The sequence below is a fragment of the Rutilus rutilus genome (genome assembly GCF_951802725.1).
Source record: "Rutilus rutilus genome assembly, chromosome: 11".
Taxonomy (NCBI): domain Eukaryota; kingdom Metazoa; phylum Chordata; class Actinopteri; order Cypriniformes; family Leuciscidae; genus Rutilus; species Rutilus rutilus.
Window position 1 is genome coordinate 13,815,908 of NC_140216.1, and position 27,607 is coordinate 13,843,514.

At 36.0% G+C, this 27,607-nt stretch overlaps 1 protein-coding gene across 1 annotated transcript in view; it reads left to right on the forward strand.

Annotated features, from left to right (window-relative positions):
- Nucleotides 1–1,036: 1,036 nt before the first annotated feature.
- Nucleotides 1,037–27,607, forward strand: part of myo1g (myosin IG) — a 54,422-nt gene continuing 27,851 nt past the window's right edge. The window contains exons 1-16 of the mRNA XM_084422630.1: nucleotides 1,037–1,250; nucleotides 3,508–3,716; nucleotides 9,015–9,108; nucleotides 9,505–9,670; nucleotides 10,491–10,544; nucleotides 10,751–10,849; nucleotides 11,042–11,158; nucleotides 11,841–12,047; nucleotides 12,418–12,563; nucleotides 13,687–13,801; nucleotides 13,912–14,082; nucleotides 14,360–14,430; nucleotides 20,610–20,684; nucleotides 21,196–21,328; nucleotides 22,978–23,144; nucleotides 24,299–24,506. Of these exons, the coding sequence (XP_084278756.1) occupies nucleotides 1,156–1,250; nucleotides 3,508–3,716; nucleotides 9,015–9,108; nucleotides 9,505–9,670; nucleotides 10,491–10,544; nucleotides 10,751–10,849; nucleotides 11,042–11,158; nucleotides 11,841–12,047; nucleotides 12,418–12,563; nucleotides 13,687–13,801; nucleotides 13,912–14,082; nucleotides 14,360–14,430; nucleotides 20,610–20,684; nucleotides 21,196–21,328; nucleotides 22,978–23,144; nucleotides 24,299–24,506 (2,127 nt within the window). The 5' untranslated portion in view covers nucleotides 1,037–1,155. The remainder of the gene's footprint in view (nucleotides 1,251–3,507; nucleotides 3,717–9,014; nucleotides 9,109–9,504; nucleotides 9,671–10,490; nucleotides 10,545–10,750; nucleotides 10,850–11,041; nucleotides 11,159–11,840; nucleotides 12,048–12,417; nucleotides 12,564–13,686; nucleotides 13,802–13,911; nucleotides 14,083–14,359; nucleotides 14,431–20,609; nucleotides 20,685–21,195; nucleotides 21,329–22,977; nucleotides 23,145–24,298; nucleotides 24,507–27,607) is intronic.

Consider the following 27,607-nt stretch of genomic DNA (forward strand, 5'->3'; position numbering starts at 1 on the left):
AAGCAAATGGTTAAGACGTGTCATTGAGGTGCAAAAGACTCTTTCTCTCCCGACAGAACCATCCTGTGCCTGGAGTGTCCCAACAGTCCTCAATCAGCATATTGATGAAATCCCTTGCACTAGATAGGCATTAGCATACTGTGATGAAGGCCACTGTGCCACGTTTAATTCACCTTTAAAAGGCTTTTTGAAGTACGAGGGCAGTAAAGAGTTCTGCCCATATTTGCTCAGCCCTACAGTGCTATGGTCACCAATTATACACTACCATATAAAATGAACAGAATTTTTAGTTATTACATGGCTTTAATAGCATGCAATTTGTAAGACTGTGAACAACATGTTAATTTGGATTGTTTCGCTGCTGATTGGTATCACAACCTCTCCCGGCATCCCTTTATTTCACCATAAATGGCATGCTGTGTATCCTGTCCTGTCTGTCTGTATCTTGTTTGGTCCTGGTGTTTATAGTTGTGAGAGGGTTTTGCAAGAATGGAACAGATCCTAGATTAGAGTGTGTGGGCCGCATAAACTCAGACTATGTGAAAGATCTAGTTCTTGACAGTAGCCTATGATCCACACTCCCCCAGAGCAAGAGGGTGGGCTTTTGGAAATACCACTCATCCTCTTATAAGATAGTGATCTATAATGTCTTACAGCTTATTTGAACGAATACACAATATTAAACTAAACAACATTGTAAAGTTTAAAAGGCCAAACAGTGTGTTTTGTCTTTATACATCATTTGCACTCTGCAATGACTCTAAAACACATGGTGAAGGTAAATAAAAAGGAGTTAAATTCAGTTAAGGTTTTACTGTGTCTACTGTCAGGGCCTGTGGTAGCTCAGGAAGATGCGAAAAAGACTTGTGTTTAAAGATAATTCCTTCCCCCACGTGAACAAAAATAAACACATACACACGCAGAAGTTGTCTTGAACAGGATGACATGCTGAAGCCTGCAGACCGCAGTTGTCACTGACTTCACTTACCACAGCCTCAGATCATGCAAAGACCAAAACGTAGGCCACACCCCCGGCACATTTGTCTCCTCTACCGGCTTCGAGAGGTTGACAGTCAATGCTCGGTTTCTGTGCCTTTCTCATCACCTTCCACTTTCCTCTCCATCCATTTGTCCTTTAGATAGACTCCTGCAGGGATGGCGGAGCTCGAGGGCTTGGAGTTCGGGAAGTCAGACTTTGTGCTTCTAGACGAGGTCACTATGGAGCAGTTTATGGAGAATTTGAAGTTAAGGTAAGAGTGAACAGTTTTTACACTAAGTTGTGGTGTGTAAAGAGACTCAATGGACATTACAGCTTATATTACAAAGAACCTGATAAGACAACAGTAAACAAGGCCTTCAAAAAGTGGTTTTGACATTGAGTGTTTTAAGTGTTAACTCATTTTGGGAGCTCTGAAGCTGTGATAAAGTCATTTTTGTTTGTAGAACTTGCCCATTACAGTAAGTATGTTTCACTGTCAAAAGTGAGTAATTGAAGTCTTTTTGTATGGTTTTAGAGTCTTTGATTTTGACCACTCCCTTCTTGGTAGAAAAAAATGCTGTGACAAGAAAATATTTTTATAAGAAAAAAAAGTGGAGAGGAAAGAATGCGTCACGTTACTTTTGACTTTCCCGCTCATAGCTGAGATATCAAGTCGCCAACAGCAGCTTAAGAGACATAACAAGAAAATAATACATCTTATCTTGTCTTACAACAGCTGATCATGACCAGCCAGTTGAATCTTAGCAGTTCTGATGATGAAATCAAAAGTTTCTAGTTCTCCTTTCCTTTAACATGCAGCATTTGCTCCATCTGTGATCTGTGATGTCATTGGTTAAACTGGGTAGAATCAGATGACCTTTTCACAAGACTCTTGATGAGTGTTGCAGACTTGTGTTGTCTGTCACAGATTCTTATGCCTCTGGAAAAAAAACAAAACCTTGTCCATTCCTTGTCCTTTTGTGTGTTTTATCAGCTTTATGGCCATGCCTCATGTGACTGTTCCACAAAAAGTCAAAAAAACAAAATACTAATATGTTCACAATGTGCTGAGGAAAGGCATCCTACCAATTGAATCCTTAGATATAACACTACTTTGTCTGAACTATTTGATTTTTGTGTTGAATATGCTTGTTTTTTATATAGAATTTATAAGCCTGACCAGTGCATTTTAACTACGGACAGATATCTATGTATTTTAGCTGTACACCAGGAAAGATAAATGTTTTAGTTGATATGCTTAACCGAGATCACACTGTATTTTTTGTTGGAAATACATAAAGTGAGTCATCTTGAGCCCCATTGCACTTCCTGTTCTCACTTCCCAGCCCTGTATCACTTCCTGCTGAATATGGGCGTGCATTACATTGAGAAACATACAAGTTATGACACTTGTTTCCCCTTACATTTATATTTACATTCATTTAGCAGACGCTTTAATCCAAAGCGACTTACAAATGAGAACAATAGAAGCAGTTAAACTAACAGTAGAACGACAATATGCAAGTGCTATGACCCTTCTCAGTTTAATCCATGTAATTATTTTTTTATTTTTTTATTAAAAAAAATAGAAGAGAAGAGAAAGTGTTAGCATTACTGGATCAAGTGCTGCCAAAAAAGATGCGTCTTCAGACGTTTCTTGAAAGTGGCTATGGACTCAGCAGCCCTGGTTGAGTTAGGCAGATCATTCCACCAGCAGGGAACAGTCATGGTAAAGGTCTGAGAAAAAGAGATTTTGTGCCTCTTTGAGATGGTACCACAAGACGTCTTTCGCTTGCAGAGCACAAGTTTCTGGATGGCACATAAGTCTGAAGTAATGAGTTTAGGTAAAAGGGAGCAGAGCCAGTGGTTGTTCTGTAGGCAAACGTCAGTGACTTGTATAAAATTTAAATTCATCACCAGGGGAATTGTATTATGGCATTTGATATCAAGGTTATAAAATGAGATGTGGTTTATGATGTTTTAATATGTTAATCCTGACGCAGAAACTGTCACAATTATTGATTGTCTAATGGAGCTTATTCGATATAATCACGGTTATGACACGGTTAAGAAATGCCATCAAATGTCATAATCTGGGAGGAAGTAAATATTATATTATATTATATTATATTATATTATATTATATTATATTATATTATATTATATTATATTATATTATATTAGTAATTTTCACAGCATTAAAGTTTATCATATGGGCATATATCATCATTATTTGTATTATTACATTACATGTTATTCCAAGTAAAATTCCAATTAAACTGTAAGGGACATTCATCAGTGTATGTTTTTCTTAAACCTCTTGGTATGATTTATGATTAATTGAATCCCACCTCACCTTACAGTAATACTCAACGCATTCATCGTTTGTTCTTTAATTTGTCTGTTCGGACACCAGGAACTAAACCAAACCAGCACATATGATGCTAACAATGAGTCTTGTTAAAGCTATTTCTGACTGTTCTATTTGACACCTGCATATTTTTCACAGTATTGTTTGTTGTTTTCAGGTTTGAGAAGGGCCGTATCTACACTTTCATTGGAGAAGTAGTGGTGTCAGTCAATCCGTACAAACAGTTAGATATCTATGGGAAGGAGGTCATTGAGGACTACAGGGGCAGAGAACTGTATGAGAACCCACCTCACCTGTTTGCTGTCGCAGATGCCGCTTATAAAGCCATGAAGAGACGAGCCAAAGACACATGTATCGTCATTTCAGGTACAGCAGCGACTAAACACACACACTGCTGGGGTGTAATTTTTTTTTATTGCATCACAATAAGTATATTGTAACTTTTTAGTAACTAAACTGAATTTTATTAGGTTTAGTGACAACATGTTACAATGTTTACATGGTACAATTTCTGGTAAGCTACGCTTTTTTATTATTTCAATTCAATTCAATTATTGTGATTTGATTTAATATTGACTCATTTGGATAAATATTAGGTAGGCTACACAAGATAGGCATACATTTTTCTCAAGAAAAAAACAACTCACCTAATGCTGTAAACATACAGAGAGCCATATCAGCTGAATTAAATATAATGCGTTTTTTTTTATATAATAACTTTATTTAATGATATAAGTAAAAAATATAATAAAAATATAATAAATATGTAATATAGTACACATATTTAGCAAAATACTCTCTAGCTCTTTTTTTCTAGCCAACTAACATAGCCTATTATGGTCATCAAATGGCTTTCCTGAGGTAAATGTTCTGTGACATAATTGTTCTCCAGCTGTTTTATTGACCCCTTTGTTTGATTGATTGGTCGATATTATGTATGAGGAATATACATTTCGGTAAGTTGTACTGTATCTTTCAACAGTGTTCATTCGTGTTTATTTACTATTAGCTAGAGTTGATAGGTTCACATCTGTCGCGTCACATTTACAAGCGCCAAAACGGTAGGCTATTTATTGTCTGAATTTCGTAATAAAAGTGACATAATCTGAGAGCTGAGATTTTTTTTATATCATAAGTATAACCTGCTCTGTCTAGTCTGTCGGTCTCCGTGTCCTCTTTGCTTCGCGTTTTTTCTGTGCGTGAGAAAATGGATGTGTGGCGTGAAAGCGTGTGAAACGTGTCGATTGCGTGTGTCTCACGGTGAATGCGTGAGAGTTGGCAGCTGAGGTCATTCATCCTTTTCAAAATGTTACCATGATCAAAATAGCTAAACAGGACAAAATAGACCCAAGCCCAACACAATGCACAGTGAAAATATAAAATATAATATATAAAATAACCCTGCAAGATATGTTTTGCATGCTGGGACCTGTATGGGATGGTTGCTGGTTTGCTTGTCACTAACATGGGAAGCAAAAGTGCTGGTGGACCAGCTACACCAGGTTAGTTTTGCTTGAGAAAAACATGATGGTTCACCAGCTAGACCAACACTATGCCAGCTCTAACCAGCATAGCACCCTTGTCATCGTAATAAGATGATATTCAAATGCTTAGTTTTATGATCAAAACTATGTAGAGTTTATGTGGGTGGCAAAACATATAATGCAATGCAATTCAATGATGATTGAGAGATGTACAAAAGTCTGATGTATCATATATTTGATACTAAAATTTTAACATGATTTTTCTAAAACATGATGTATGCCTCATCAGGTAAAGTTAAGTTGCTTTAGTCCAGTAAGTGTTCATCTTGAAATATTACTAATAATATAAAAGTTATTCTTATGTTTACTTTATTTAAAAAAAGTAGTGTATATACAGGGGACATTCTTACAATTATACTAAAAGGCCTTTTACTTACTAAAAAAGTATAATTTATCAATCAGACGACAGAGGGTAGACATGTATTCTACATGTAGTAGATTGTGTACAACAGGTTTTTTTCATTAAAGTATCAAATATTATACAGTATGCTTTATAGGGGTAAATTATTCTTTTCAGTTATTACATATATTTGAACTAGGGCTGGGAATCGATTAAAAAAATTACTAATTAATTGCAGAATTTGCTGTAATTAATTCCAATTAATTGCATTTCCCCCAAGCTTGTAATATTTCAACTTAGAATCACCTAATTAAATTAAACAACACAGGAAAAAAAAGGAACAGAAAATAGCCCTATATTAAAATAATATTAAACATCAATATATCAATTATTATTCTTTTTTAATAATCAATCAACATAATCAATTTAACAGATTTTTTTTTTACTTTTTATTTTATTTTATTTTTTACTAATTATCAAAATAAAATATAGTCCTACAAAGCTATTATATTATTACCAGAGCATGTGATCAGAGCAGGTCATTTTACCATTGTTGCCCAGCATGGCTATACCAGCTCAGCAAACAGAAGTCTACTACTGAGAAATTTCACGTTATTTGAGCGGACTTTGCTTTTCCAGTGCATGATCGGTAGCCTACATGATTGGAGCGTTTGGGCCGTTAACTACAGAGCAGAGTGCAGCGCGCCGACACACACACACATACACACTGAACCGAGAGCGCGGCGCACACACGAAGCGGAAAAGACCCGCTCATGAAAGCTGCGCGAGAATGAAACCTGATTGCCGAACACGGAGGGGCGGGACGGCATATTTTCGGCCTTTTCAAAAGCAGCCGCAACAGGAAATCATTAAAACGAGGCAAAAAATGTTTTTTTTGCTGCGTTAATTGCGTTATTCTTTTTTAACGCGTTAAACATTTCAAATTAATTGCAAAGATTAACGCGTTAATTCCCCCAGCCCTAATTTGAACATATAAAACAGGTTTTAAAAGTAGGCTATTTACCTAAACCATCATTAAAAACAACATGCAAGACTCTCAGTGGTTCTTAAACTTTTTAGAGTGGTGTTACCCCCAGAGGCTTTTAACATCCACCCTCTCTACAGTTACACCTTTTTCAGTAAGGGACAATATTTGCCCCCTTAAATCGATTTTTCCAGAGCATAAAAAAAAAAAAAAATGCTTTAAATAAAAAAATGTTCAATAAAGAAATATGCGATGATGGTAAAAACGAAGTGATGCTTTTAAATATTAAATAAAAACCGCCAGTAGGTGGCGACAAGTCACTTTCTTTATGAGCGAGTCATTCATTCATCAGTAGCCTAATGAAGCAAGTGGCTGTAATTATGAATGAATCATTGACTCACACCATTTGTTCAAAGCCGCAGATTTGTTCACAAAAAAAACTTGTGAACAAAACTTTTGGGTGCGTTGCCATATGGCAACATTGTGCAACAATGGAACAGCCTGATGTGTTTTCTCCCAAAATGACATGAAATTCATAGATGATTACAGACCTGTCTTTTAGAAATGAAATAGTTTTTATTATTTAAAATGTTTTCAAGAGCTTTGTGTACAAAATATGAAACTAATTTTCAAAGTATTATTTCAACAACATTTACAAAACATCTGACGCAAACTCATAAGAACTGTTCAAGTGAAACTACTCAATGTGAAACGATTATTTCAACAACATTTAGTCTACTACATATTGAGTCTACTAGGCGTAATTCTGCCTGCCTCTCATACTCCTCGTCACTGATCCCTAGCTCATCCTCACTTTCATGAGATGGTATAACCACTTGTACCCTGTACATTTCAGCCCTCCTCTCAGCCTTACCATAGAACACTGACGGCTTCATTTTCTAAACAAAATAAGCGTATATATATATTTGACTTTTATACTTTACTTTTACTTTACTTTATAAATATATACAAATATATATAAATATGAGTAGAATACAACCATCCAACTATATCAGTGCATCCATACATTGTCATTCATACAAAGCTACTCTGCATTAGCATGGGCAAAATATTGTTCCATTACCGCACAATGTTGCCATATGGCAACATACCTATTTTATTGAATAAAAAGGTAATAGTAGCATCAAAACAATGTGACAATGATTGAAAAAAGATTAGAACTTATCCTAGATGCTTGATGTAATTTTAAATTCTGAAGAAATATGAAAAATTGAGGAAAATCTTCACATATTCATGAGCACTTCTTCAGCAACTGGAGTCATCAAAAGTGTGTGAAAAGAATGACAGTGCAAGGGTGTGTAGTGTCATTTGATGTCATCAAAGCATATCATTGGTTACGACCAGGTTCTACCATGAATTTAAGACCAAACAGACCTCATGTTTATTTTCAAATTTCAAGAAATGTCCAAAGAAAGGGTATGTTGCCATATGGCAACACTGTGCAGTAAGGTGGGGTACAATTAAATGAACGCAGAGGTGTAAAATACTTGAGTAATTTGACTTGATTACTGTACTTAAGTATTATTTTGGGGGATTTTTACTTTACTTGAGTACAATTAAAAATCAATACTTTTACTTCATTACATTTTTTAAGAAAAAAAAGTACTCTTTACGCCTTACAAATTTTATTTACATTCAAAAAGTACTTCTTTTTGGAGATCACTTCATTCTATTTTCCCTTGCTATTACCAAACCAATTGAATTGCGCTGATGCCCAGTTTAATTTAAATGTTATTTATTCTGCCAATGAGATTCGTTTTCACATTCCATGAAATTGGTCAGACATGTTCATTGGTCCTTTGGAAGTGACGTCATGTCGCTTCTATTACCACAATGCACAGCACCTTGACCTGGAAATTAGAGAAATTATAACAGTCAGTCAGTGGAAGAAAATGGAGGAAGAACGTGATTCAGCGGTGAACTCAGTCCAAAATCAGCCATAGGATCAAGAGCACCCGTGGCCGTACCTTAGCGAATTCTTTTCTTTTAGTGGCAAAAGCATGTTTAGTGGCTTGTTTTAAAGCATGTTGAATACTGGCATTAGATAGTAGTCTTATAGTTTGATAATTATACAATTAAATACATACAGTTCTAAAGCAGGATAAAACCGTGTAAGTGGTTTATTCACTTCATGGTTTTAGAGATTAAAAGCTTAAACAAGAATCTCTAGTTTTCATTCTTGCTGTTACTTTTACTTCTTTAATACTCAAGTACAATTTTAATGTGGTAGCTACTTTTTTACTTTTACTCAAGTACGATTCTGGCCAGATACTTTTACTTTTAATTGAGTAAAATTTTCCCTCAGTACTTGTACTTTCACTTGAGTAAAATTTTCCCTCAGTAGCTACTTGTACTTTCACTTGAGTAACATTTTCCCTCAGTACTTGCACTTTCACTTGAGTAACATTTTTGAGTACTTTTTACACCTCTGAATGAATTGCAAAACCCATTTTGAACCCAGTTTTAGAACCACTGCTCTAGTATATTGTTTTTAATTAGTAGACCACTTAGTAGCTACACTATCATTTAAGTCAGACACCTAGACGGGCCTATATAAAATCTTATTTTTAGACTAATATACTATTGTATTGTTGCTTTCATTTCATTCATACTACTTCCATGATGCTTAAACACACCTATAGCACTGTTATGATCAGAAGTTATACTGTGTGATGAACCATGTCAGAAAGTTTGTCTCGAGTGCCTCTGATGGGGAAGAATAAATCTGATAAACAAAGACTTTACCGTTTCATTCAAATCTCCATGTGTTTCAGGTGAGAGTGGAGCAGGCAAGACTGAGGCAAGCAAGTACATTATGCAGTACATTGCAGCTATCACCAACCCTAACCAGAGGGCAGAGGTCGAGAGGTCAGTTTCCTGGAGACATTGACAGAGCTGGATTTTCAGGGCTAATGCTCTGGGGCGCGTTTCCCGTGCCAACTGTGATTGCAAGTAATGTCGTTACCAACACAATTCAATGGAACTTGTGACCATAGTGGGCAAACAATGCTTTTGGGAAACACACCCCAATAGGTTTTGCATTTAATTACATATAAAATAATTGTATGGCTTTTATTACCTATTCAGATTTGTATGACAGATTATTTGAAGAGATAATAGGCTTTCAAATGTTCATGTTTACAGACTATTTTGTGGAAATACAAATATTTCGTATTATTGTACTCTTATGTGCACTGACAAACACGCAGACTTTTTTATACATAAATGATTTTTGTATTTTACTGTATTTGCATCCCACCACAGTGTGAAGAATGTGCTCCTGAAATCAAACTGTGTGTTAGAGGCCTTTGGAAATGCAAAGACCAACCGCAATGACAACTCCAGCCGCTTTGGGAAATACATGGACATTAACTTCAACTTTAACGGAGACCCCACAGGAGGACACATCAACAACTACCTGCTGGAGAAGGTAAGAACACATCAGTATTGTATTAGAACAAATTAAAGCTCATCATGAAAATGACATCTGAACATGGAACTTGACATTGACACTTAAAATAATAAAAGATAAATTGTTCGTTTTGCAAGGTCTAGGGCTGTGTTATAATGTGCAGATTATTGTTGACCTTTGCCTGGTTTATACTATTCATCCTGTTAAAGTTCATCCCATGTGCGAACGGGATGTGAAATGTGAAACAGAAGTTTCAATAGTCTTTTCTTCCCTATTGTGATGCATATCTGAGTGAAACGTAGGGTTGTAACGGTATTCAAACCGAACCGAAAAACCGCAATAGACCATGCACTCACGGTACGTATCGCGATACTCAAAAAAAAAACGAAATAATTTATAATAAGGCAGTGGCTAAATGGCAACAAAAAAATTATTGTCTTTGCACTAAGTAAATGGCATTACATTTTGTTGCTATTTATATTATTTATAGATACTATTTGAGATACTATTTGCATCTCCGTATATTTTAGTATATTATAAAACAGTATGCAACATATTCAGTGTAACATTCAACATAGTGTGTCTAAATAAAACTGCTTTTTGTCTGCTATTTATATTAAAAGTGTACTCTTTTTGGTCTTTGAAGGGTTGTAACACAAATACAATGCTGCATTTACAAAAAAAAAGATTATTTAAAAATGAAAATAAGTTTTTGCTATCAGATTATGTTCAACTGATGTCACTCTGGAAGGCGTTGTATTTTTAGAGATTATGTGGGTCACCAATACTATGTAATGCAGAAAAGGCAATTAACACAAATACTGTGCTCTATTTACAGTCAAGAGTTGTTCAACAGCAGGAGGGAGAAAGAAACTTCCACTCATTTTATCAGGTGAGGTCTTCTGCCAGGTGCCAACTGCAGCTAGAACTGTTTTTAAATCTTCAACAGACTTGTAGATCAACATAATGTCTTAGTCATAAATGTTTATGGAGTATTAAGATATGTGTTAACGTGATGTGTGGCACCTGTGCAAACCAAATTTCCAAAGGGATGAATAAAACTGAACTGAACTGAGCATATTTGATGTGTTTATGCAGGTGTTACGGGGAGGGTCTGATGATTTGCTGAAGTCCTTGTATCTGCAGAGAGATCCCGCAGGATATATCTACACCAGTCAAGGAGCCTCTGTCACACTTGTACGTACTTATCCCACGTACTATAGCTCTTCTATAGAGTTTTTAGTAGTTTTTTTTCTGTTAACCCATGAATTGCTATTGTGAAATATGCCAAACACTTTTTTTTTTTTTACATTTGTATTATTCACTTTGTTTTAATGTATCTAAGTCTCTCTTTTTCTGTCTCTTTGTTTTTCCAAATCATCTTCACAGGCATCCAATAATGACTCCTTATGTCACAAAGCTGTGATGGCAGCTCTAAAAGTGATTGGCTTCGCTGCCGAAGAGATCAGCTCCATCTACAAGATCCTCAGTACCATCCTACACCTGGTCAGTCCCACACTGCATGCTGTGGAAGATTGTTTTCTACTGTTTTTCTGATTGTAGTTTATAATTTGCTGTAGTAAGTCAACATTTAAAGTAGTGGTTCTCAATGTTTTTGACTCCAAGGCTCCCTGTTGTAAAAAAAAAATTCTGAAGGCAGAATATAGTCAAATCATAAAATAAAATAATAATAAATAGTACATTTTCATAATTCCAATAACTGAATGCTTTTCATTTCTACTTATTTATAGCCAATGAATTTACATGACTTTTCTAGTTTGTGACTACAGGGTTTTGTATTAACATTTCACTGTAAAAAAAAAAAAAAAAAACCTTCCTGCCTTACATTTTTAAGTACAATCAACTTAGCTGTGTAAGTCATTTCAACTTAAATGACATTAAACTGAAGTAAAAAAAATGAGTTGAATCTCGTATAACTTAAATAATAGTTTAAAAATAATTCATGATCATTACATATTCTACTTCTAAGATAGATAGATAGATAGATAGATAGATAGATAGATAGATAGATAGATAGATATATAGATAGATAGATAGATAGATAGATAGATAGATAGATAGATAGATAGATAGATAGATAGATTGATTGATTTTAAGTCTTGGAAGTGGCCCTGGACCCCTAGTTGAGAACCACTGGTTTAATGGCCTTGCAATGTTATTGTTTCAGGGTAACCTTCAGTTTTCTAGTGATGGTGAACATGTCGTACTTGTCGGAGAAGAAACAGTGAAGCACATTTCTGAGTTGACATCCACAGAGTCTGAGAATGCCATAAAAGCATTTCTGTACCGCACAGTGGCTACTGGGGGTGGTGAGGTCATCGAAAAAGGGCACAACGAGCAGGAAGCTAACTATGGAAGAGATGCGTTTGCCAAGGTATTGTCCTCTTTCCTGCAAAAAGGTTTCCTTGTTTGTGACTCATCCATCATCTAATTATTTTTAATTGTAAAAATTCAAATTTTCCTTTGAAATATACCAGTTTAATGTGGTATGTATTGCAGCAGAAACAGCTCAGTACAAAACTTCATCTGACATCAAAGGGATGAATATATTCACACATGAACTCCCACATTACATCAACAATATCTGTTCAATGCCAGGGTGGAAAATGTCAAACTTTTCCACTTGAAGTGGTCCTTGGGGGAAAATAAAATTATAAATGTTGGTATGATGACCTCTTTAATATGTCTGCTGTATTATATGTACATATATTATGTTGTCATTCTGGCATGGTTTTCATTTTTAGGCTTTATATGAGAGATTATTTGCGTGGATAGTGGGTCGTATCAACGCTGTTATTGAAGTGAAGGACTACAATCCTGCCCTGCATGGCAAAAACACTGTTATAGGTGTGCTGGACATCTATGGCTTTGAGATCTTTGACAACAACAGGTCAGTATAATTTATGCATTGTGTAGTTATTAACCCTGTAAAGCGTACTGTATCTATCATATTTGATACACACATTTTTAAGGCCCCTAAATTGTCAGCATCATAAATTTTCCTGAAAAATCTGCTTCTGACGTCCGATTGATTTCTTATACTTTTTAAGCAAGTAAAAGGCATTTTCATCTAAAACCATTCAGATTGTGGTGCATGTGTCTTTTAGCTGTGAAATCTTAACTGATTTTTATAAATCAAACGTAATAATAACTTTTATTTTGTTAGTAATATATTTTGAGATGAACAATTACAGGAATGAAGCAACTTAGGTTTACTTGATTATCTATAAAATCATTTTTTAGACAAATAATGTTAAAATGTGGGAATCAAATATGATACAGGCTTTTGAGGAATGTTTATTTGTACATCATTCAGTTATCATTGTATTGCATTGCATTATATATTTTGCCCCACAATTAAAGTTACAGAGCTTTGATCATAAAACTATCATCTTACTAAAACATATTATTGAGAGATAATATCAATTATATTTATATGCGTTTTAAAGGGATACTCCACTTTAAAATGAAAATTCTGTCATCATACTCACCCTCATGTTGTTTCAGACCTGTATTAATTTCTTTCTTCTGCTGAACATAAAGGAAGATATTTAGAAGAATATCAGTAACCAGACAGTTTCTGGTCTCATTGACTTCCATAGTATATTTTTTTCCTACTATGGAAGTCAATGAGACCAGAAACTGTCTGGTTACTGATATTCTTCTAAATATCTTCCTTTCTGTTCAGCAGAAGAAAGAAATTCATACAGGTCTGAAACAACATGAGGGTGAGTATATGATGACAGAATGTTCATTTTAAAGTGGAGTATCCCTTTAAGTAAGTACTCTGCCATGCTGTTATAAAGATCTCATTGATTTACATTACAAGCCATCAGAATTTCATCTTTCTTTTTGGCCAAATTTTTATATATATATAGATATATGTCAGTATGTCAGTGTATATATACATATATGTAAAGTATGTCAGGCTTTGCAGGAAAATTAATGCAAATGTTACTTTTTTGAGTGGTTTTAGTGGTTAATTTTTTTTCGTATCCATGTCATGGCCGCAGCTTTGAGCAGTTTTGCATTAACTACTGCAATGAGAAGCTACAGCAGCTCTTCATTGAGCTTATTCTACGACAGGAGCAGGACGAGTATCAGAGAGAGGGTATCACATGGCAACACGTGAGCATAATGCACAACAATAAAACATATTGAACCTAAAATAAAATCCATGCACATTTTCTCTAAATTGGACTTTTCCTTCTCCTCTAAATTTGACTTTTCCTTCTCAGATTGAATACTTTAACAATCAGATCATAGTGGATTTAGTGGAGCAGCCTCATAAGGGGATCATCTCGGTCCTGGATGAAGCCTGTCTCACTGCAGGGAAAGTCACAGATACCGTTTGCCTGGAAAGCATGAACAAAAAGCTGGGCCAGCATCCTCACTACACGTCCCGGAAAGTAAGCACTCAGAACAGTCATCCATTCCTTCATGCCTCAGCAATCCTCAATCACATCACATAAGCAGACAGTTTTAGGCCTGTGATGAATTATGGAACAAAACTGCAACCTCATTTAACCTGACTTGTAGTTGTCTGTCTTGAACTGCACTGCTGCAGTTTGGCAGCAGGGTCAGAAGGGGGCAGTACTGTTTCACAATACATGCACATAGAAACAAAAACACATGGAGTTTGATACCTGTTGATGCCATGAAACTCAGACGAGTCTTTTCTCTCAGCTCTGTCCCGCAGACAAGACCATGGAGTTCAATCGAGATTTCCGTATCCGACACTACGCGGGAGACGTTACGTGAGTGTTTTAAAGTCCTTCATATGACAAGTGCAGTTGATGATGGGGAGCTTGAAATACTACTAGTACTACTCACTTCTACAGCTGTGACAACAGCTTTCTCAAGCAAGTGTGCAGTGAAGAAAATGTCAGCACTCAACTTGTGTATTGTGAAGAACACATAACAGCTACAGTAAATAAGTTGACACATAAAAAGAGATCAACTGTATTGTACCACAATGATCTGTCATTCAGTCCGTAAAGACGAATTGAGAATTGACAACACAATTTAATTTAATAATGTGACAACAACAAAAACAAAACAATATAAAAAAGTTTTTTTTTTTAAAAAGGACAGGGCTTGATTTTATCCATCTGGATTTGATTGGATCATGAAAAGTGGGATATTATTTTATTGGTTAATTTGATAAAAAAATATCAATAAAAAAAGAACAATTAATTACCATAATAACTCCTAAATAAGCTATTAAATCCTTTCTACTAGCCCTTGCTATGTAACCATTGAAATCTGAAACTCATAATTGAAAATTTCTTGGGCCTCATTTATAAAACGGCATACAATCGGATTTGATTCTAAATTACATTTATACTCCATTAAGTGAGGGACAAATTTGGATTAATAAAGGCAGAAACTGATGTGGAAGTTTGAGTTTGGATTTGAGTTGGATTTGAGTTTTAGTGCTCTTATGCCAGTAATTAGATTAATCCAATGTTGTTTATACAAATTTAAAGATAAATAGGCAATTACAATATGCATTAATATAATTAAATGTACAAATGAGCAACATTTTAACTGCTTTGTGACAATTACAGTGCTGAAACTAATTCATTTTCTAAAAATAATAATTATAATATAAGCCTACACACACACAGACACGTTGTACAGAAACTGGGCCATGCCTACCGCACATTTTTCCAAGAGCACGCTTGGATTTCCTTGCCCAATGATGAGTGTCATACTTCCTCTGAAACATAAAAGTATTTTTGTGAGCATTCTGTTGGTGGAGTTGATGGAACATATTTCGTATGTTCACATTTAGGATAATTACATGTATTTATAAATGAGGCCCCAGTTTCCTATCTGTCCCCCAACAGAGATACCCAAACAAGAGCAGTGTTTTAAAAAAAACTTTTCACCCCCATAAAAAGTCTAAAATCTTAAATGCTCTGCATGGACACTATACTAAAAAAACATTAAAAAAAAAAACATTAAGGACTTAAAAGCCTCCCATTGTAAATTCACACTAAAAAGTGGAACTTTGAGCAATCTTGATCAAACATTTTAACTTAAATATATGTTCATGTTCATAACTTGTCTATATGTTCATATTCCTTAGAAATGTGCTATATGTCAGCTATAACTGCTGTAGATCAGTTTTTGGTCCATAGAACTAGAGATAATATGTTTTCTGTAAACATTCGTATATAACCTAGATTTGTTGTTGGTCATGACAGCTTCTGTGATAAGATCAAATAAAATAAAACGTAAATTAGAAACTTTGTGGTTTTGCGATACCAATGCATAGCATTGATAATCATTCAAAAAAAAAAATTATAATAATTTTTGGTATTATGAACGTTTCTTTGTGAACAAGTTTAGGATGTGACCAGTACAACCTCTGAGTTGTCATCTTGTGATTATGTTATTTTGACATTGCATGGCCTGGGGCATAAGCCCTTCAACATAACAGAATAGAGAACTAGGACTAGGGTAAGTTTTGATTTATGTCGACTTAAGGTGTGTGTCTTAAGGTGAAGTTTCTTTAAAGGTTGGAGGATACAATTTTATAAATATACGATTTGCTGCTAGTGCAGATGTCTGCAGTTTGCTGTACCTCAGCAAAGGCTGTGTCCTCATTTAGAAAATAGCAAACCTTTTCTCATTGAGGAAAGGGGAGCAGATAGAAGCTACTGGAGGGCTTAGCTCTGAAAATAGATGGCACATTTTTCACTTTGGTTTCCTTTTCGTTCCTTAATGAGCATGTGCTCAAGTGTAACTGCGGAAGTAACTGATTAAAGCTAAATTGTCTTGTGAGAAGTGAATTCTCATAGTGCATCTCCGCAATCTACTTTCATGTTGAAACTGTTCTCAGATCTGTTTCTCGTGAAAGCCGGTAGGAGAAGCCAAGGAGCGAACTGTAAATTCAGCGTTTCTTTGGCGACTAGTCTGAGAAATGGGATGAACTGTGTCGGCAGCCATGTGTCACATGCTTGATAATTGGGTCAAGAGTGCAGAGGACTCAGTCCTTAGTACAGAATGGCACTATTATGAGAACCCTGCAGTTAAACCTCCGAGCACGCTCACATTTCTGTGACAATCGCTTTGGATCTGTCTGAGAATGCATTGGCAACACAGATCTCCTAGATGGATGTCTCTCTCTCTCATGCAGACACACACACTAGGAAGTTCCCTTAGGATGAAGACTGTCAGAACTGGGATGTCAACCCCTCAGTCACACTTACAAAATAAAATCTGTGAGATCCCTTAGGCTCAGCTGTGTCAGTAATGGAGGGAGGTCTCGCTAAATATACACATGACCAACCCCTTATCAGACCCCCTCAAACCATGACCTATTTCCCTTAGCTTCTGTCTCTCTCTTCCCCTTGCTGTCTTTTTCCCCTTTTTTTTTCTACTTCCGCTATATCTCTCCTTTTATGCAGTGTCCTTTTTTGGCTATGTCCGGAATGCTTCTGCTGTACAGTGCCCCCCCAAAAATATTTTAACTTGTTTACAGCTGTTTACAGTGAATGTCATTGGAGTCCAAAACAACATTGGACCACATTGACATGAAAATATACTGTACCGAGACTTTTTCGAATTAACAAAATATCAAACTAAGTGGCATCATGTTTATCTCTGTTATTGCTTATTTAAGAATTTCTTAAGCATAATTGAATTAAAAATGATAACATAATAACTGGCTGCCACTCACATGCAATGTGATGATGTCATGTGACAACAATGTAGCATACAGTATTACTTTTTGAGACTTCTGTTGTTGCACAAGGCAATACTATTTTATATACTATTTGAAAGTAGCAATGAAATGTAAGTAGCGACAGATATTCCTTATTGTGACACAGATTATTGAAAAATAAGTGTAACATTATTGAAAAATGAAAAAATGTTGGGCAGGGACATTGAGGTTCTGTGCATCGGTTGTTGATTGGATTTTGAGATGTGGGTGTGGCACTCAAAAGTGTGGGATTTAAGAGGACTAAATTATTTTGAAATGACTAAAAGTCCTGCAAATGTCATCAGATCAGAGAGAACAGTTTCACCAGAATGACAGGTATGACTTTAATTAAACATTACAAGGTAAAAAAGCAAATACGTACATGGATGAATCGTTCATAAGAAGATAGATTACATGTGTTTAAAAAAAAATTACTTTTCACTTCATGCCAAAATTACTCTTAAAGGGATACTCCACTTTTTTTGGAAATAGGCTCATTTTACAACTCCTCCAGAGTTAAACAGTTGAGTTTTACCGTTTTCGAATCCATTCAGCCGATCTCCGGGTCTGGCGGTACCACTTTTAGCATAGCTTAGCATAGATCATTGAATTGGACAAGACCATTAGCATCTCTCAAAAAAATGACCAAAGAGTTTCGATATTTTTCCTATTTAAAACTTGACTCTTCTGTAGTTACATCGTGTACTAAGACCGACGGAAAATGTAAAGTTGCGATTTTCTAGGCTGATATGGCTAGGAACTATACTCTCATTCCTGCGTAATAATCAAGAAACTTTGCTGCCGTACCATGAGTCCAGCAGGCATAATGATATGACGCAGCGCCTGAATATAGTCCCCAGCTCGGTAACTTCCAACGTGACCGGGACTAAGTTTGTCTAACCTATTAGACCTATTTTCAAGCGCTGCGTCATATCATTACGCCTGCTGGACTCATGGTACGGCAGCAAAGTTTCTTGATTATTACGCAGGAATGAGAGTATAGTTCATATCAGCCTAGAAAATCGCAACTTTACATTTTCCGTCGGTCTTAGTACACGATGTAACTACAGAAGAGTCAAGTTTTAAATAGGAAAAATATCTAAACTCTTTGGTCATTTTTTTGAGAGAGATGCTAATGGTCCTGTCCGATTCAATGATCTATGCTAAGCTATGCTAAAAGTGGTACCGCCAGACCCGGAGATCGGCTGAATGGATTCGAAAACGGTAAAACTCAACTGTTTAACTCTGGGGGAGTTGTAAAATGAGCCTATTTCCAAAAAAAGTGGAGTATCCCTTTAAATTAGTGTTGTATTATTTTTCAGCATGTTGTGAGCTAGTATACTTCCTCTTTCTCTCCTATCATTCATTCCACGAACTCATCTCACATTTATCATATGACTATTTCACACTTTATAATAAGCAGCATCAGACCTCACCATACAGGCTTAAAAAAAGAAGCAGATGCATTATTAAGCCAGTATTATTAGCTGCTGTCAAAATAACTTCCTCTATATAACTGTGACTTTGAAAATGCTCAGTCTTTGACTTGGTTTGTATGTTATAAGCACAGATTGCTCCCTCAGAAACCCTCAGGCTTGCTGTTCTACCCTCACTCTCGCCCTGTTTTCTGGAATTTGCCCGGGCTACTGCAGAAGGGCCATAGGGCAGCATCTGTCCTCCCAGAACTGCTTTTACCCCAGTGATATTGCTATTCCACAGCCATGTGGCCATGCACATGTTTGACTGTGTGTGTGAATACATGTGCGTGTGTTTGGAAATGTGTAAGAAAATAATAGTGCTTGCATGTATTATGCGGTGTTGTTTCTTAAGTGAATTAACACGTGTCTGCGTACGTGGGTCTGACTATTGGTGTTGCACATCTGTGCTTGCTAATCCGGTCCACAGACCTGTGTGGACTCGGGATGGATTTTGTACCTGGCCAGCACATGCAATACTTTCTCTCAAGCATTTCACACCTTACATAACCAACAAATCACACTAAATAGCTAATTCTTTTGTTTGTTGTTTCTGTTTTCTTGGCACATTCACACATATTTAGGATTTTTGGTATGGTATTCTTGGTATTCATGGTCCAAGTTTCTTGGATTACTTTGCATACTTTTATTCTGCGATGATGCATTAAGTTGATGAAAAGTTACAGTAAAGACATTTATCATTTTACACATGATTTCTATTTCAAATAAGTGGTGTTTGTTTGAACAATCTATTCATCAAAGAATCTTTTTTTTTTTAATGACAGTTTCCACAAAAATATTAAGCTTTTTTCAACATTGATAATTATAAGACATTTTTCTTCAGCAGCAAATCAGCATATTAGAATGATTTCTGAAGGATCATGTGACACTGAAAACTGGAGTAATGGCTGCTGAAAATAAGCTTTGTCTTCAAAGGAATAAATTATATAGAAAACAATTATTTTAAATTGTAAATATTATTTCACAATATTACTGTTTTACTTTATTTTTGATCAAATAAATGCATCATTAATGATCTTAAGAGACTTCTTTCAAAAACATTAGAACATCTTACAGACCCCAAACTTTTGAAGGGTAGCGTTTCAAGGAATGCAAATAAGGTTATCATTCAGCATCACACTGGATAAGTACCATTGTATCAGCATCTGATGCCATCATTGTAACATGGTACTTCCACAGTGCTTTTTTGGAAGGGTAATGGTCATATAGCTGGTTAGCACTAATGCCAGGCGGTTAGCATGTGCCCAGTGATTAGCGCATTGCCATTCGTCTTTTATAATACACAATTGCCCCATATATAAACTAAATTGCTTTCTGTATTAAATCCAGGTTGCAGTTTGTCTTGCATTTTAGTTGAGATTGAGATTCAGTATTTTTGCATTTGGCATGAAAGTGTAATCGCGCCATGTCCTGCTCAACCTTCCCCTCCACATCATTTCCCGTCCTGTGTCTACTCTCCTGTCTATAATGGCAAAAAGCCAAACCAGAATGTACCTTTTAATGATCTTTTAAGCCTACTGAAACATTTTGTTCATGTCATGCTGAAAAGATAATGGTCCAAGTGTAGGTTTATCTGCGTGCTGTGTGAGTCATCTGTACCTGTCTTAATTGAGTCATGTTATGAAGGACTGTTCATTGAGTGCTTCAACCACTGAGTCAGTCAATTAATGTAATTTCCCTTTCTATTTCAAGCCTTGTACTGATTTCTCTTCCACGTTCCTCTCAGGTACTCAGTTGAGGGTTTTCTTGAGAAAAACAAGGACCCGCTTTTCCAAGATTTCAAGCGACTGATGTACAACAGGTTTGTGGACTTTAAACTTTCTTTCAATTAAATAATCAATGTACCCAAAAAAAGAGCATTCCATCCTTATTTACTCACCTTTCATGTAATTTAAAATCCATTTGACTTACTTTTTTATTTATTTTGTGTGTGGAACAAAACACCAGAACAATTGTTCATATTATATATTGTGCAGTACACAAGTCTTCTGAAGCCATATGATGTTTTTGTGACAAACAGACTGAAAATGAAAATCGCTTGTAACCAATCAGTCATTTGAAATGAGAGTAAATGAGTCCTTAATGATGATAAAACGTTCATTTTATGGTGAACTATTTCTTTAAAATAATGCATAAAGACTGTGTGTGTTCAAGGACTTGTTAAAGTAGGGCACTTGTTTTAATATTCTTCTTTATATTCCTGTTCTGGTTTGTTCTAATTTCTTTTTTACTAGCATGCTCTTGCTTCTTTTCTCCACTTTATCACATTATTTATCACCCTCTTTTCTAAAAGAAAACATCTTTTCTTGTAGTTCTGACCCCGTCCTCAAAGAAATGTGGCCTGATGGGAAAATGAGTATCACAGAGGTGACCAAACGGCCTCTAACTGCAGCTACACTCTTCAAAAACTCTATTATTGCTCTAGTGGACAAATTGGCCTGTAAGGTAAGAAATGACTACTGTAAATGTCATACAGTGACCCCAATGAAAATAATTTGGACACTTAAGCCACACTTAAATATGTATAAATGTCATTGCATTCAATCAAATGCCAAACCAGGTGGCATCGGCACACAAATGGAGAAAACTGGAGCTTTTCTCCAAACTAATTTCACTTTCTGAGCCATTATTACACAGACTTATAAGCAACTAATCTCAGAGTATTTTAATGGATGTATGAAGTTCAGAAAGGTGTGTTTCCTTTAAATAAATGCTTCTTGGTTTGATAATTATTATATAATGCAAAAGCATTCATGTTTTTGGGGTCACTGTATTTAGATTCCACTTAACCCTTTTCATTCATCTTTTTGATCATAATCCATGGCAATTATTTTGTATGCACATTCTTATCTTAGGATTTCAGCTGAGTCCATTGTGGTTGTAGTTTTAAAATCTAATCACAAATTGGTGTAGATAGGAGCATTTGTTTATGTAGAAATAAGCATGAATTTAATCTAGGCTTAATCTACACAACTACCATTTAATACTCTTTGCTGTGAAAAGATAAAATAGGGGTCTCTCAGAATAGCTCAGGTAATCTCTTATGTAGAAGTGTTGAAAAATGCAATCTTTCTAATGGAGACTGTCTGTATTTGATCAAAACAGTTAGTTAACAGCAGAGGAACACCTGCTAAATCCTGCTTTAGTTTGGATGGCTCTCCTCTCCTCTCCTCTCCTCTCCTCTCCTCTCCTCTCCTCTAATCTCATCTCCTCTTCTCTGCCATGCTGCACGTGTGTGTGTATACACGTGTGCTTGCGTGGTAAAGTGGGACTGCACTCGGGGCAGCTTCTGTTTTTTTAGGTCACATTAAAGGACTGGCTGCCCTCCCTCTGGTCCTGTGGGGACACCTGTACCTCATCTGACCGTTCACCCCATCCATCCTGTCTTCACATGCTCTCTACACTGTAAAAAAAAAAATATATATATATATATATAAATATATATTGTGATCCTACTCTAATAATCTCTCGGATGGATGGATAGATAGATAGATAGACAGACAGACAGATAGATAGATAGATAGATAGATAGATAGATAGATAGATAGATAGATAGATAGATAGATAGATAGATAGATAGATAGATAGATAGATAGATAGATAGATAGATAGATAGATAGATAGATAGATAGATAGATAGATAGATAGATAGATCTAGGCTGTTATGTGAAAGCTCATTGGGTAGAAAAAGGGAACGATGTTGCTCTCAACTCACATGGAAAACTCACAGTTCTAAGAATTGACGTAATCACTGTAACACTCTGCAGTCTTGATGAAGTGAGCTGTATGTTTCCAGGAAAGGTCAGCGAGAAAAGGTCCCTTTGATTCATTCTTCTCTCTTCACACAGCAAATTGTGGTGCTTTACATAATGATACTTTCTATTATTGCTGCAGTTGGCTTTCCGTTATAATTAGAGCAACTATCAACTACAAACCATAATCATAAGCTTTCAAATTGCCTTTATTACATCTTTTTTGGCCACTAAGCTAACTTATTAGTCAGCGGCAGTTCAATATCTCACCTTTGAGACTTTTGGTAAATGCTTTCATTTAGCAATTTCTGCAATAGAAATGAAATGAAATTGGTCTTACAGGAGCCCTACTATGTGCGCTGTATAAAGCCAAATGAGGTGAAGTCCCCCTTGTTGTTTGATGACGGACGCTGCCAGCACCAAGTGGCGTACCTGGGACTGCTGGAGAACGTCCGTGTTCGCCGAGCTGGATTTGCCTACAGACAGCCTTATGCACGCTTTCTGCAGAGGTGAGAAGTCACATGTACTACTTTTCAATGAACTAAAATTCACTAGTGCTGAAAACATCAACCTTTTTGATCCCAAGGTCCCCTATTGTCCAAGACAATATTCAAAAGCTCCCATTTAGGATAAGATATTTCTGATATTTCTGCTGTTATGACAAAGCTGTTTGTTTTCAAACTTTTATTTTACTGATTGGTAATACAATTAAATACAATTATTTATAATTCAGAGCTTTTTGAAGTGGCCTTTAAAAATTTAATTGTTTCAAGAACAGAATTTTCAGTTTATGAAAGTATTTTTTTATACCAGGGTAATTATAGTTAAAAAAAAACAACTTTTTTGTTGCTTGAAATAAAATACTTATGGTGCCCTGCACATAACATGCATCGTTTTAGTAAATCGTGGCCACAAATTGAAAGTTTGTTCCCATGATTTAATAAATTGTTCCTTTGGTTTAGAAAATCATGGCCACATTGAACTAATTTGCGCCCTCATTTTGATTTAAAAGGGAATTAATTTGTATAACCTGGCCATGATTTAGTAAATAGAGGAAACAAATTATTATATCATGTGCACGATTTACTTTTAACGAGGGAACGAATTAGTAAAACGTGCTGAAGTATTAGTAAGTCGTGTGAACGAATTGTTCATTTGTGACCACAATACATGTGCGGGGCTCTGTAAATACAAAACATTAAATGAAATAAAATAAAAAACCTAAACTATTTTTTATTTCTCACTTTAATTTAGTTAAACTTGATGTTCTAAAATAATAAAACTTAAATAAAAATGTATAAAAAAAATAGATTTTCCCGCATGTCATGTGTGGGGCTCCGTACATACAGTACTAAACGTTTAACTGGGGGGAAAAAGTAAAGTATTTTTTATTTCAGCTAGTTTCAAATCAACATTTCTCATTTTAATTTAGTTTAGCCTGATGTGCTAAAATAATAAAGCTAAATGCTAATTTAGTGCTGGTCTGGTTGGTGAACTTAATTAAATTAGTAGTTCTATAAAGATTCACTAAACAGTGGTGCCACATAGCATGTGTAATTTCAGTGTAAACGGCATCATATTCACTAGGCACCTGCAGTCCAAAATGCTTAAATGGCATCAGCAATTCTTTCTTAGTAAATTTTGACTGCATCTTTATGCTCAGGTACAAGATGACCTGTGAATACACGTGGCCCAATCACCTGATGAGCACTGATCAGGAGGCTGTGGAGGCCATTGTGAACCAACACGGCTTTGAGGATGATGTAGCGTATGGCCACACCAAGCTATTCGTGCGAACGCCTCGCACGCTCTTCACGCTGGAGCAAGAGAGAGCCGCGCTCATCCCCATTTTAGTGCTGTTCTTACAGAAGGTGACAGACACTCTCTTTTCACTTTTCTCTCTCTATCTGTCAATTTCCTAGGGCACTTTAGGTCTCGGTCTATCAGTATTGTTTATTGTTGTTCGTGAGGCTTTACCTCTTCTGCTTCCTGTCTTTCTCTTCCTTCTCCTCTTTCATTTCTTTGTTTTCTTGCTCTCTAGCTGTCTCACTTAATCATTTTTGACTTGCTCACTTTTTCATGTACGTGTTCAGAGGTGACAAGAAAGCTCAGTGGGATCATAACACCTAGACGGTAGATCCCTCTGCAACTCCACTTCAGTCAGTCTTTATAACCTGTTTTGAACTTGCGGAACATAAATCTATATTTGCATTCTCGTCTACATTTTTTATTATTTATCCATTCTCTTTTTTCAAAGCAGATGTAAATAAAAATGTAGCTGTATATATGTAAAGCAATGTTTATCTAAACATTTTTAACCAGTATCTATATGTATGTTCCTATTGTTTTAAATCTGCTTTGAATGATTAGACTGGGCTCATACATGAATATAGGTATGCTCATTATTTCTAGTTAATTATATTCTATTTCCCACTCATTCATCCAGTGTGTAGGCTGTCTGAAAACAGTAATTGTGATAATGTTTGTGATTGGTGGATTATTCTAGTTGCATTCAATTATTTATCTGCAGTGCGAGTTGTCCTGATTTAACTTCTGTCCCACTTAATGCTGCCTGACTTAAACTAGAGTCAAAACTCAGCAGGGAAACTCAGTACGGCACAGCAGATGAGATGACCCAGCAGCTGTCATGTTTCTGTCCACCTGACCCTCTGTCACTCACTCGCTCGCTCACTAAATCATTCCATCATTCACTGACTATGTAGTGTGAGGAAATTACAATGAATGAAGAAATTAATTCTCTCTTCTTTCTCTCTCACCCTTGCATCTCATTGCATCTAGAAAGCTTCACTCTATCTATTATACAGTAGTTGTTCATTTGTGTTATATGTCACACTGAAATACTTTCCCACCCAATTCGCATTCTTTTTCCTCCTTTATTTTGTTTTCCGAATCCTAAACAGTACTACAAATATTATATCCAAAATGTGCATATTTTATATTTATATATATACAAGTATGTAAATTATATTATAAGCAATTCCCTCAACACCATCTGCCACCTTGCATAAATTTTTTATCTTAGCTGCATTCTGGGATTGCCTTATTCATGTATGTTTATTTATTTAAATTTTTTTTAAGAAATTCTTACTTTCATTCTGCAAGGATCCATTAAAGAGGACCTATTATGCCCCTTTTTACAAGATGCAATATAAGTCTCAGGTGTCCTTAGAATGTGTCTGTTAAGTTTCAGCTCAGAATACCCAACAGATCTTTTATTATACAATGTTGTAAATGCCCATTTTTGAGTAAAAACATGCTGTTTTCGTGCATGTATCTTTAAATGCAGATGAGCTACTGCTCCCCACCACGCTTGCCAGAAGACGGCGGAGCCTTTATAGCTCGTGCCTCAGATACTCTGCCAAAAACTAAAACATCTGTTTGGTTTTTATTGTCGTCTTTATCTCGGGCACGCTCAAGTGACATTGCAGTTCTTCGTCATCATGAATTGTTTTTATCTGTATGCGCTTTAAAGCCATATCAGTCTAAACTTCTGATATATGGTTTTCTGAGCGCACACATTCGAAGTATGCGCACAGAAAGCCGGCTGTCAGACGGTGCGTCCTGTAAGTATTAAACTAAGTTCTCTTTCACGTCTTATTGTGCTTAAAGGGATACTCCACTTTTTTTTTGGAAATAGGCTCATTTTACAACTCCCCCAGAGTTAAACAGTTGAGTTTTACCGTTTTTCGAATCCATTCAGCCGATCTCTGGGTCTGGCGGTACCACTTTTAGCATAGCTTAGCATAGATCATTGAATCGGACAAGACCATTAGCATCTCTCTCAAAAAAATGACCAAAGAGTTTCGATATTTTTCCTATTTAAAACTTGACTCTTCTGTAGTTACATCGTGTACTAAGACCGACGGAAAATGTAAAGTTGCGATTTTCTAGGTTGATATGGCTAGGAACTATACTCTCATTCCTGCGTAATAATCAAGAAACTTTGCTGCCGTACCATGAGTCCAGCAGGCGTACTGATATGACGCAGCGCCTGAAAATAGTCCCCAGCTCGGTAACTTCCAACGTGACCGGGACTAAGTTTGTCTAACCTATTAGACCTATTTTCAGGCGCTGTGTCATATCATTACGCCTGCTGCACTCATGGTACAGCAGCAAAGTTTCTTGATTATTACGCAGGAATGAGAGTATAGTTCCTAGCCATATCAGCCTAAAAAATCGCAACTTTACATTTTCCGTCGGTCTTAGTACACGATGTAACTACAGAAGAGTCAAGTTTTAAATAGGAAAAATATCGAAACTCTTTGGTCATTTTTTTGAGAGAGATGCTAATGGTCTTGTCCGATTCAATGATCTATGCTAAGCTATGCTAAAAGTGGTACCGCCAGACCCGGAGATCGGCTGAATGGATTCGAAAACGGTAAAACTCAACTGTTTAACTCTGGGGGAGTTGTAAAATGAGCCTATTTCCAAAAAAAGTGGAGTATCCCTTTAAACTGTCAAAAACACACAAATTTCTCATAAACACAGTCGGTTATGTCTGTGAACATAAACAGCAAGTAAAGAAATCGCATGTGTATATTAGATCTGTGAATTAAAGTGAAAGCAGCGTAATATACAGTACCCACTGCTATATATGTTGTTAATATGAATCAAACAAAAGAAAAACAGAAAACTTGATTGAATTAACTTTTATAGCTTTAATAAGAATACTTTTCTTACCTGTTAAATGCTCTGGCGAGAAGATACTCATGGCGGGGTCTATGCTAATAGGGCAGAGTCTGTCAGCAGTCGTGGGCGGGACCTAAACATTTGTGATGTCACAAAAGCTGCATCTTCAAACGGCTTGTTCTGAGACACTGCTTATGATTTATGGGGATTAAAAGAAGAGGAGTGGGTGGATTTTTACCATTATAGGGTTGTGTACACACTGCCAACACATTTTTGTTTGAATTTTGCATAATAGGTGCCCTTTATATTGATCAAAAAAGTA